This window comes from Cervus canadensis, chromosome X (genome assembly GCF_019320065.1).
Source record: "Cervus canadensis isolate Bull #8, Minnesota chromosome X, ASM1932006v1, whole genome shotgun sequence".
Classification (NCBI taxonomy): Eukaryota; Metazoa; Chordata; class Mammalia; order Artiodactyla; family Cervidae; genus Cervus; species Cervus canadensis.
In genome coordinates this window covers 12,698,097-12,711,299 of record NC_057419.1, presented here as the reverse complement: position 1 = coordinate 12,711,299, position 13,203 = coordinate 12,698,097, and the positions used below count along the sequence as shown (strand labels likewise).

The 13,203-nt window shown below is 35.0% G+C and overlaps 1 protein-coding gene across 8 annotated transcripts in view; it reads left to right on the top strand.

Moving 5' to 3' along the window:
• Nucleotides 1-13,203, top strand: part of LOC122434312 (lysine-specific demethylase 6A-like) — a 168,111-nt gene that overhangs the window by 93,669 nt on the left and 61,239 nt on the right. For all 8 annotated transcript variants that reach the window (XM_043457501.1, XM_043457497.1, XM_043457503.1 and 5 more), the window contains one exon: nucleotides 11,976-12,069. In XM_043457501.1, coding sequence (XP_043313436.1) covers nucleotides 11,976-12,069 — 94 coding nt within the window. The remainder of the gene's footprint in view (nucleotides 1-11,975; nucleotides 12,070-13,203) is intronic.

Here is a 13,203-nt window from a genome sequence, read left to right as displayed (position 1 = left end):
TTATGTGAAAGTTGGTGCTTGATACTTCTGATATCTGAAATTTATGTTGCTTTTGTTTTAGCTTAATTTTTCTCTCCTTTATTTTTACTTAATTCTTTTCAATTTGCTTTGAATTATTTACTGAATGCCAGATTACATGTATGAAAACTTGCAGAGATCATTGTAACTTCTGGGCATATTTCAGTTTGTTATTGCTGGCACATTCTTGAATTGAGAACAGATCATCATCAATGAGGCAGTGGTGTGATCTGTAGGCTTCCCTAGTAGCTCAGCTGGTAAAGAATGTGCCTGCAATGCAGGAGAGCCCAGTTTTATTCCTGAGTTTAGAAGCTCCCCTGGAGAGAGCATAGGGTACCTATTCCAGTATTCAGGCTTACCTGGTGGCTCAGACGGTAAAGAATCCACATGCAATGCAGAAGATGTGGTTCATTTTCTGGGTTGGAAAGATCTTCTGGAGGGGGGGCACAGCTACCTACTCCTGAGGAGTCACCATGGACAGAGGCGTCTGGTGGTTACAGTCCATGGGGTTGAAAAGAGTCGGACATGACTGTGCACAGCACAGCACAGTGTGATCTATAAATGGCTTCTTGTTTTACAAGGCCTTGTTTGTTGTTGTTTAGTCACCAAGTTGTGTCCTGCTCTTTAAGATACCCTGAACTGTAGTCCACTAGGCTCCTATGGCCATGGGATTATTTCCCAGGCAAGAAGGCTGGAGTGGGTTGCCATTTTCTTCTCTAGGGGATCTTCCCCACCCAGGGATTGAACCTGCATCTCCTACATTCACAGATGGATTCTTTACCACTGAGCCCCCTGGGAAGCCCAGTTCACCCTTTATCAATATTTTAGTCATTTTTGTGATTTACCCACATGCTTGGGATGAATTTGATGAGATACCTGTTTCTATGACAGTAGCAATGTTGTGCTTCACCAGTGCACTAAAGGGAAAGGTGGGTACTTTGTTATGTTTTTCTCTCCCTTTGTTGAATAAGTAGCCCTCCATAAGGAAGCTGGAGTACCTTTCCTTAAATTTATGGTTAAAAAAAAATTTTTTTTTAAATTTATGGTTAAATTTTGGGGTATATTAGTATTTTTTAAAGGCACAAATTTTTTAAATTTTTGTTTTTTGTTCTTAACTGTGTATTCATTAATTTATCTAATTTGTCACTTTCGATAGGTGTCAGTAGTTCTAGGCTACCTATAAAAATAGAAACTTATTTTCTTGTGGGAAAGACGACAATAAACATACAATGTGATGTATATTATGCAGAAAATAAAACAAGTCAATAAGATCAAGTACTTTACTGAGAGATATCAAAATAACTCAGGTGTCTAGCACCTAGAATGAAGTTGAATAAAATGTGGTACATTTTGTACTATCTAGTGCAATCCATTTGTATATTAATGGAATGAAGAATATTTACTTTTGTGTATCCTTTGGTAAAATATCATACATACTCTTAAGTGAATAGAGGAAGATGAACCAATGTATAGAGTATGCTGTAATTTATTTGAGTATATCTCTGTTCTCACATGAAAAAAACTCAAATCGTTAGCCATCTTAACAACTGTCTATTCACATGAAGATGATGGAAGTAGTATGTTTAAATAGAAATTAATACAGTTTGCCTCTCTAAACTTAGAATCTGTTACATGCTAGACTGAGTCTATCAGTAACAACTCTTGTGGTTGGTCTTACCCTTCTTGTACTTAATGTGATCACAGATATCTCTTAGAGGCACACAGTGAGATCATAAGAAGATAGAAAAAAAACCTGAGGAATACTACTTCTATTGGAATTAATGAAAAATTTCAAGAATTCAGTTTGTATTGGTATATTTAATACGTATCACCAGGAAATTAAAGCTCAGGAAGAGAAAAACAAGTGGCCTGAAAGATAAATTGTCTAAATCAACTATAGTTGGGAGTGGCACATGGTGTACAGTCTCATTCTTTATCTAGTCACATAGTTGGCAATGTATTTATTCAGATTAGCTAGCTATACTGTGGGTATTTCACAGTAGTTGAAGCTCACATCAGGCACATGTATTGTAAGAAAGAAAAATCAGCTCAAGGGCTTATAGTTGTGTAGATTTTAGAACCCATGGTTTTATTTTAACATCTGTGTTAAGAGAAGGAAGTTTTTAAAAACATAAAAGTTAGTAGTAAAGTTACAGAAACACCATTTGTGGTTATTTCTTGTGAAAAGAAACTGAAGTCAACTGTTTTCTTCTTTGAACTGGTTTAAGAAGAGGAAACAATGGAGAAATCTTAAAATGAGTAAAGGACAGGTTAAAAAACTTGAGATTATTCTGTAGTTTGTTAAGACTTTAAGCGGAGGGAGGGAGTTGAACGGAAACAAAGGCAATTCTCTAAATTAGAATATATTTAAGAGACACAACCAGTTTCAGTGGTTAGATGTTGTTTGGCTTCTGAATTAAGCCAACCATAAAAATGCAGCTAGGGGAAAGTTGTATGAATTTTGATATACAGTGGAAATTTAATAATAAGTAATTATTATAATTTTTATAGGGTAATATATTTTGGTCTTAGAGAACAGTCATGTGTATTATGAGATACACATAGTATTTTGTGTGTATAAAAATGGTAGCAGAAGATTTGCCTCAAAATGATCAAATTTGAGGTATTGAAATGATTCAGTACTTTTAAGGAGGTATGTAGAACTTTATTATAGTATTTTCTCTTTTGTATATGTTTGAAGTTTTACAGGATTAAAGTACTGAAGTACATGGACTTCGTTTTGTGCAATAAGGTTAGTTATGGCTTCCCTACACAACAGTGGTTTGAATTATGCTTAGAATGAAGATATGGAGCAGTTGGGAGGATGGAGTCTATTTAAATGTGTGTGAGTGTGTGGGTATAGTTGTGTTCACAGCCAAAACCACTTTTGATATGATATATAGCTTGAAACATCAAAGATTAAAAGAAAGCCAAGATAGATACAGTGTTGGACACCCTTCTCCCCAATTTTGTGAAATTTGTTTCCTATTAATGGTTATTAGTCTTGCTGACAAATTTTTTCGTTATTTGTAAAATTGACTCTTAAGGATATATACAGTCATACCTCCTAATAATTATAATATTGTTTTTTTCCTTGCCTACTTAAGATTCACATCAATGTCTTTTTCATCATTTTAATGATGTAAGCAGAATATTTGGTATTACCTCTTTTGGTTTTGATTACATTGTCTCATAAGTAAGAAGATCTCATTATTGCTCTTTCACTGAGTCTTATTATGTTTTTCTTTTTATGTGCTACCATTAATGAGCTTCATAATTCTTTAGTTATAGCCAATGAAAGAAAACCTTGATTCTTCAAATAATAAAATTTCTTTGTGGTCCATTGATCTACTTTGGCTGTAGAGGTCACAGTTTTGATGCCTGGGCAAGTAAAGAAGATACCACAGCCATGTAGTGCTGCCAAAAAATTGGAAAAATTATTAAATTTTTTCATATGCATAATTAAAGATGGAGAAGTGCAAAAGTGTACAAAAGTTTGAAGATACAGATGAAATAATTTCCTTTCAAAATATAAATTATCCTAGTTTTATTCAAAAAGTTAACACTTGATGAGTTACTATCCCAGTATTGGTCATGGAGATCAAAATTTAACAAATATAAAACTTTTTATGAAAGTCACATGGACGAGGAGGTCACATTACTGGTTGATTCTAAGTAACCTCTAGAGTTTAAGAAACAAAAATTTTTGAATTTTTTATGTTTCTATAATACCCTTTGTTTTTTATTAGTTTTACTATAGAATAAAAAGACATGAAAATGTACACTGTAAAGTTCCTTTCTGTGTCCTAAGCTACTAGTTCCTCTTGCAGTCAGATACCAATGCATATAATTCTGAGTATTGCAAGAAGAATACTGTTCAGCTGTTGTTATTGACAGCAGTCACTGTCATATCTGACTCTTTGTGACCTCATAAACTTAGCACACCAGACTTCCCTGTCCTTTACCATCTTTTGGAGCTTGCTCAAACCTGCGTCCATTGAGTCAGTGATACCAACCATCCAGCTGTCTCATCCTCTTTGGTTCCCTTCTCCTGCATTCAGTACCTTCCAGCATCAGGATCTGTGTCTATATCTAGCCTGTGTCTTTTGTGAACACTGTACTGGAATTGGCTATTCTACATTTTGCCAACTGATATTGATGGCACAATTAATGTATTTAAGGTAATTACTCTGATGATGAATGACTTACCTCCATCCTTTTGTTGTTTGTTTTCTCATCTTATATAGAGCAATATTTCCTAACCTTTTTGGCACCAGAAGTTTCATGGAAGACAAGTTTTCCACAGAGATGGCTTGCGGGTGCGATGGGGTTTCAGGATGATTCAAATGTGTTAGGTGTGTTGAGTTCTTCAAGCAGAATGCAGATGGGAGTGATGGAAAACAGCTATAAATATAGTTGGAGCTTAGCTTGCTTGTTCACTACTCAGCCTGGATCTTAACAGATTATGAACCAAAACAGATCTATGGCGTGGGTGTTGAGGACACTTGTCTTCGAGTTCTTATATTTTTCGTTTCCTTAGGCTTTATTTAACATTCTAAATTTTTAGCAATCTAGTTGGAGTTGACAAAAACATGGCTTCAGTAGCATACAAATATTTTTCTTTTCTGTTGATTTATTCTCTGCTTCTCTCACTGTCATATTTGTTACTGTCACAAATTAAATCTTTACACTCCATACCTATGAAGACCCAGCACAGAGACTAAAAGCAAAACATACAAATCATTAAAGGAGACCTGATTTCTTTTAAAGGGGGCTTCCCAGCTTGCACTATTGGTCAAGAACCTGCCTTCTAATGCAGGAGACAGAAAAGATGTGGGTTTCATCCTTGGGTTGGGAAGATCCCCTGGAGGAAGCCATGGCAGCTCACTCCAGAATTATTGCCTAGAGAATTCCCTGAGCCGAGGAGCCTGGTGGGCTACATACACTCCACAGGGTTCCAAAGAGTTGCCACAATGGAGGTGGCTTAACATGCATGCAGCATGCATGCACACACCCATTGACAAACGTGTATACTTATTTTGTTGGTATTTGTACTTTATGTAGAAACCAGAAGTTTACTTGTAAATCAAAAATATAGTAGTGCTGACTATTTTAAATGTACCATTTAAATGTACATTGAAATGTACCATTTTAATTATATCAGTTTGCTTTGTTTCTTAATATGACTTCTGATTACTGTCTTTTTCTTTCAGTCTGAATAACTCCTTTTATCAGTTTTTTATAGGGCAGATCTTTCACTGGATATTTTCTTGAGTAATTCTGGTTATTTTTCTTCATGTTGACATTTTGAGTAAGCATACAGGGTTTGAAGTAAACTACTGAAAACAAAAGGCTTCCTAGTCAGACTTTTAGTTCTCAAGCCAGTAACGTCAAAAGAACACTCATTAATATCCCTAAATCTTTTCAAAATTCCTTAATTTGCATGTTGAAGATAAGAATATATTCATACATTCAAAACTTGTCTCTGGAAAGAATCAGCCTATATTAGCTATAAAATTTGGTGAAATAGTCATACTTACGTAGTTTGCTTTTTAAGTGTACAGTTTACTGTATTTCCACTGTTATATAATTAAGTGTTGCATTATTCAGAATCTTTCATCACTCCAGGTGGAAAATGTTTCACCATAGAGCAGTCTCAGTCTTCTCTAACCCAATCCCTGATAGTCTCTGTTCTTTCTGTCTCTGTATATGTGTGCTGTGGATACTTTATATGAATAGACTCGTATAGCTTTTGTCTTTTTGTCTTACTTATTTCACTTAGCATAGTATCATCTAGGTTCTTCCATGTTGTAACATGTATCAGTTTTATTTTAAAGCTGACTAACCTTGCCCTGTTTGTGCAGTCAGTCCTCAGTGTTTGTGTGTTCTGCATATTTATATTCAGCCAACCTCAGATCAAAAATACATTAGAAAAATAATTCATGAAAGTCTGAAAAAAGCAAACTTGAACTTGTTACACTCGTGGTACTATTTTTGAGCATTGAAATAGAGATGAATAAAACAAGTAGAAGGATGTGCATAGGTTATATGCAAATAATAGCTCCATTTTATATAAGGGACTTGGGCATCCAGAAACAGCCTTGGAACTAATTCCTGTAGATACCAGAAATAAGTATTATGTTCAGTGCACTTGCTCAGTCATGTCCACCTCTTTGTGACCCCATGAACCGCAGCATGCCTGGCCTCCCTGTCCATCAACAACTCCGGGATGCTGCCCAAACCCATGTCCATTGAGTCAGTGATGCCATTCAGCCATCTCATCCTTTGTCATCCCCTTCTCCTCCTGCCCTCAATCTTTTTTTTTTTTTTTTTATGCCCTCAATCTTTCCCAGCATCAATGTCTTTTCCAGTGAGTCAGCTTTTGGCATGAGGTGGCCAAAGTACTGGAGTTTCAGCTTCAGCATCAGTCCTTCCAATGAACACCTAGGACTGATCTCCTTTAGGATGGACTGCTTGGATCTCCTTGCAGTCCAAGGGACTCTCAAGAGTCTTCTCCAACACCACAGTTCAAAAGCTTCAATTTTTCGGTGCTCAGCTTTCTTCACAGTCCAACTCTCACGTCCATACATGACCACTGGAAAAACCATAGCCTTGACTAGACAGACCTTTGTTGGCAAAGTGATCTCTCTGCTTTTTAATATGCAATCTAGGTTGGTCATAACTTTCCTTTCAAGGAGTAAGCGTCTTTTGACATTACCCTCCTTCCAGTCAGGCATTGGCAAAGTAATGTCTCTGCTTTTCAACATGCTGTCTAGGTTGTCATAACTTTCCTTCGAAGGAGTAAGTGTCTTTTAATTTCATGGCTGTAGTCACCATCTGCAGTGATTTTGGAGCCCAGAAAAATAAAGTCAGCCACTGTTTCCATGGTTTCCCCATCTATTTCCTATGAAGTGATGGGACCGGATGCCATGATCTTAGTTTTCTGAATGTTGAGCTTTAAGCCAACTTTTTCACTCTCCTCTTTCACTTTTGTCAAGAGACTGTTAGATCTTCTTCACTTTCTGCCACGAGGGTGGTGTCATCTGCATATCTAAGCTTAATGATATTACTCCCGGCAGCCCTGATTCCAGCTTGTGCTTCCTCCAGTCCAGCGAAATCCAGCACTGGGATTTTGCATGATGTACTCTGCATATAAGTGAATAAGCAGGGTGACAGTACACAGCCTTGCCGTACTCCTTTTCCTATTTGGAACCAGTCTGTTGTTCCATGTCCAGTTCTAACTCTTGCTTCCTGACCTGCATACAGGTTTCTCAAGAAACAGGTCAGGTGGTCTGGTATTCCCATCTCTTTCAGAGTTTTCCACAGTTTATTGTGATCCACACAGTCAAATGCTCTGTCATAGTCAGTAAAGCAGAAATAGATGTTTTTTTGGAACTCTCTTGCTTTTTTGATGATCCATCGGATGTTGGCAATTTGATCTCTAGTTCCTCTGTGCTTTCTAAAACCAGCTTGAACGTCTGTAAGTTCATGGTTCACGTATTGCTGAAGCCTTCTTGGAGAATTTTAAGCATTTCTTCATTAGCGTGTGAGATGAGTGCAATTGTGCGGTAGTTTGAGCATTCTTTGGCATTGCCTTTCTTTGGGATTGGAATGAAAACTGACCCTTTCCAGTCCTGTGGCCACTGATGAGTTTTCCAAATTTACTGGCATATTGAGTGCAACACTTTCACAGCATCATCTTTCAGGATTTGAAATACCTCAACTGGAATTCATCACCTCCACTACCTTTGTTTGTAGTGATGCTTGCTAAGTATTATGTTAATTATATGTATTATATTAATATATGTATGCCACATTTTGTTTCTGTTATTTGTGAGAAAATGTTTGAGTTATTTCTGAAATTTTGTAATGATAAATGAAAAAATAAAAACATAGTCTATGATGAAGAAAACTATAGCTTTTAATCTAAGATGTATTAAATTATTATATTTTTGTTCATTTTTACTTTCCTAATTGTTTGAGGCCTTTTGAAATTCCCTCCATATGAACTTTAGGATGATCCTTTAAATTTCTGCAAATTACAGTAGGGTTTTTTTTTTCCATTTATTTTTATGAGTTGGAGGCTACTTATAATAATTGTCGTGGTTTTTGCCATACATTGACATGAGTCAGCCATGGATTTACATGTGTTCCCCATCCCAATCCCCCCTCCCACCTCCCTCCCCATCCCATCCCATCCCTCTGGGTCTTCCCAGTGCACCAGCCCTGAGCACTTGTCTCATTCATCCAACCTGGGCTGGCAATCTGTTTCATCCTTGATAATATACATGTTTCGATGCTGTTCTGTCTAAACATCCCACCCTCGCCTTTTCCCACAGAGTCCAAAAGTCTGTTCTGTACATCTGTGTCTCTTTTTCTGTTTTGCATATTGGGTTATCCTTACCATATTTTAAAATTCCATATATATGCGTTAGTATACTGTATTTGTCTTCATATTTCTGGCTTACTTCACTCTGTATAATGGGCTCCAGTTTCATCCATCTCATTAGAACTGATTCAAATGAATTCTTTTTAATGGGTGAGTAATATTCCGTAATGTATGTGTACCACAGCTTTCTTATCCATTCATCTGCTGATGGACATCTGGGTTGCTTCCATGTCCTGGCTATTATAAACAGTGTACAGCAGGGTTTTAATAGGGATTTTATTGAATCCTTAAGTTGCTTCAGGAAGTGTCGTTATCTTAATACAGAAACACCTTAGAAATATTGTAGTTTCAATTTCAGACCAGTGCAAACAAGCAAGTATTGCACCAGAGCAAGTTGCATGGGTTTTTTGGTTTCCCATTGCGTATGAAGGTTATGTTTACCCTAAATTATCATGTATTAATAGGGACACGACTGAGCGACTTCACTTTCACTTTTCACTTTCATGCGCTGGAGAAGGAAATGGCAACCCACTCCAGTGTTCTTGCCTGGAGAATCCCAGGGACGGGGGAACCTGGTGGACTGCCATCTATGGGGTCGCACAGAGTCAGCAGCAGCAGTAAAAGTGCATTATGTCTTTTAAAATGTTTATGCTTTAGACAACATAATCTACATGCTGTTATCAAAAAACATAAGAAAGCAAGTATTGTTAAGGATATGAAATTACTTCCCATACTATTGGTGGGAAGGCGTAATGGTATAGCAGGTGCAGAAAAACAGTATGAAGAGGCCTCAAAAATTAAAAATAGTATCATAGAATCCAATATTTTTTAAAAAAGTATCATAGGATCCAGTATTCAGACTTAGGAGTGTTTATTCAGAACAACTTTGAATTCAAGATTTCAAAGAGATATTAGTGTTCCTGTGTTCATTGCAGCACTACTAACAATAGCTGATATGTGAAAAAAATCATAACAGATGAATGGATAAAGAAAACGAAGTCTTCTACATATTTGGCAAATTTTAAGTTTATTTTTTTCTTAGTGGTGCAGTAAGTTGACTTGTTACCTTAATTTACCTTTTTAATTATTCTCTGTTAATATATCAAAATACAGTTGATTTTTTCTCCTGTATTATTTATGTATAATTGGCATATAACATTGTACTAGTTTAAGGTATACAACATAATTAGTATATATTGTGGAATCAGTGCCATGTGTAGTTAGCATCATAGTTGTTTGTTAAACTTTCTTCTACCTATTACTTAATAATTCAAAATTACATCAAAAACCTTATTCAGGCACTCACTAAAGTCTTTCTAAAAGTTGTTTCTGTTTTTCAGTTGGCATAGGTGAATGTTTCCATGTGTAACAGTAACATCAAATAAAACTATTACTGCAAGAATGGAACTTTTTAAAAAATTAAACACTGATGAATTAAATGACTTTTCTTGAAGTAAAAGATGAATGTCCTATTAAGGTTATTTGGAGAGGGAAATGGCAACCCACTCCAGTATTCATGCCTGGAGAATACCCATGAACAGAGGAGCATGGCAAGCAACACCCCTTGGGGTTGCAAGAGATCAGACACGACTTAGTGATGAAACCATCACCACCAACTGTTAAGTTTATTAAGTTTCAGAATCAAAAAAACCAATGTTTGTGATATTTGTGAGTGAAAGATCTACTACAGGTGTATATGTTTATATTGCATTGGTAACAACAATTCTTACATACTATATTATACTTCTATTTCCATAAGAAGTATACATTGCTTTTCCTGCTGTGTATTAATGCTTTTATGTTCTGCAATAATTACACACTCCCCAAGGGCAACATAAATGATCCTTCTAGTGTCCTTCTCTGATTGTTGTCAGCTTGGTTCAACTTATTTTTGCTTGGTAAAATTAACAAGCTTAATTTATTAAGCTTAATTTATTAACTATGTGTTTATGCTTGGCAACTATGTATCCTTGCTAATGGGCTGCCTTCTGAATGTTGGTCTGCTGTCTGTGTTAAAACTATGGCATTCTTATGTGTATGTGTGTATATGAGAGATAAAAAGTGTAGGATGTTCTTTTATTTCCTTCTTTCCTTGTCTCATTTGGTTAGAGTAAAAATTGTTTTTAGCCCCAATTTATACATTTATTTTAATTGTCCTGTTTACTTAATACGGTGTCCTTGGGACTTCCTTGATGGTCCAGTGATTAAGAATCCACCTTGCAATGCAAGGGACAACAGTTCTCTTTGGTCAGGGAACAGGAGACTGAAGGTCCCTAAGGGAACATGCCATGGAGCAACCAAGTCTTTGCGCCACAACTCGTGAATCCTGTGGACAGCAAAAGATCTGGTATGATGCAACAAAGATCCCTTGTGCCACAACTAATACCTGGCGCAGCCAAATAAATAAATACTTGAAAAATAGAAACATTATTTAATAAAATATGTCTTTGAAATGACTTCACCATCTTTTTTTTTTTAATACTTTAAAAACGTCTTTCGGGCTTTTTCATGTATGTTTTAAGGACACCATACTTTGGATTTTTTTTATTATCATTTTCTGTTGTTTTGGAAGGGTTGAGTTAAACATCATGTTGGCTATGAAAAGTTTTCCTCTTACAGTAATTTTTGAAGGAGAACTGTGGGCAGTGGTCTCATTTGTAAATTTTCTTGTACCTTCAATATGAGTATTGTTTATCATACCTATGGGAACTTACATCTTGAATCCTTCATTGTTTATAAATATTTTCCAGGGATATTATCTGTTAAAGCAGCATATTTTAAAATGTAAATTAGATTAACTGCTTTTCCTTTTAGACTTTGTAAAGGATAGTAGTAGCACTTCTTGTATTTCCTTAATAAAATGTGCACATCTTTGAAAGTCTTTCAAAGGTTAATTATCCATCTGCTTGTAGGATAGTTCTACAGCTCTGTGAATGTTATTAAATAATGTCTAAAGGTGAATTTTTTTATTTTTCTGTAAGTTGTGGGAAACAGCAAATGTTATAATTGCCATATTTTACTGATTCCATATTAGATTGTAGTGTAGTTTTACTAGCTGTTATTTTGAAAGTTGGTGGTGCACAGTTAAATGTTCAGTTAATGAATTAGAACTCTTTATTTTCATAATGGAAACTTTAAAAATATCTTTATTGTTTGAATCATATACTGCTAAATTTTAGGATGTATATAGCATATATATGAGTGTTTATTCCAGTTTATTACTTGAAGCATTAATTTTATGTTTAAAGGCTTTTTTAGGTGAAGTATAATTGATATTATATATACAGTATATGCAACATATATATTCCAATTTTTAAAGATTTCATTGCATTTGTAATTTACTGTAAAATATCAACTAAATTCCCTGTGTGTACAATACATCCTTGTAGTTACCTCTTTTATACATAATAGTTTGTCCCTCCTAATGGCTTTAATTCATCTCTCTTGCCTCTCCTCCATTCCCTCTCACAAGTAGTAACCACTAGTTTGTTTTCTGTATCTTATGTTTCCTTTTTTTGTTGTTGCAGTAATGATGTATCTTTTTTTCTGAATATCTTCTGCTCTTTAGAGAATGTATCATTCTGCGAAGGAAGCTTATGAACAGCTTTTACAGACAGAAAACCTACCTGCACAAGTAAAAGCAACTGTTTTACAACAGTTAGGTACATAAAAGTTACTTTTTATTACATAATGCATTATTATTAAAATTTTGGTGGGAGTGGGTAGAAACAGTTTTAATTCTTGCTTAAAAATAACTTTTCACTAAACTCCTGTATTTTAGAATTAATTGTAATGTTTATTATTTTGAGATTGTATTTTAAGTGAGTATTGTATATTATAAATATTCCTATAATAAATGTACTTCTCTCTTTTTTTTTTGATCAGGTGTTAATGTATTTATTTCTTATTTGCTTGTTTTAATCATTCAGTTGTGTCTGACTCAGTGACCCCATAGATTGTAGTAGTAGCCTGCCAGACTTCTCTGTCCATGGGATTTCCCAGGCAGAATTCTGGAGTGGGTTGCCACTTCCTCCAGGAAATCTTCCTAATCCACCTAGCATATTCATAATTTCATATCTCATAATTTACATTCAGTGGTCCAGTCCACTCCTTTTAAGTTCTCAACATTCTTCTTTAGTTATCGGTGTCCAGAAGAGGTTTGAACATTCCCATGTGCTTATTATAAGCACTCTGTGAAGTTAAATGAGTTAAAAGAATTCAAATGGTAGTTAAGTGCTGTGAGCTTGTTTTCATAGGGCATTTTATTATACGAGTTAATGAAACTGTGTCACCTAAAAATTAAAGAATATTTTATTTATTTAATTTGTTTCAGTATTTGGTTTTGAGCAGATAGTTTCTAAATTTTAATGAACCTGTGATAATGTATTTTTGAAATGGCAGTATTTTGCCTATAATGTCAAAAGCAATTAGTCATACTTTTGCCTAGGTTATACTTTTGCCTAGGTTACACTTTTGCAAAGGTAATTTTATAACATCAATTGACTGACAGATGAAGCACTATAATTTCCATTTGTCTTAACTTTAACATTTTTTTTCATGGTCCAATCTTTCCATTGTCTTTGCTGCTATAACTCTTCTACTTCTTCATTATTCAAATGCTGTATTGGCTTTTATCTGTTTTGGAACCAATTTTTAATTTACATATTCATATAGCTTTGGAAATACTTTGTTTTTGTTTTTGATCATATGTTTAGAATTCTTTGAAAATAATTAATGTAAGTAGAGTGTAGGATCTTTGGTAAGGTGTTTTCTTTTAATAGTGTATCTTCGAATAT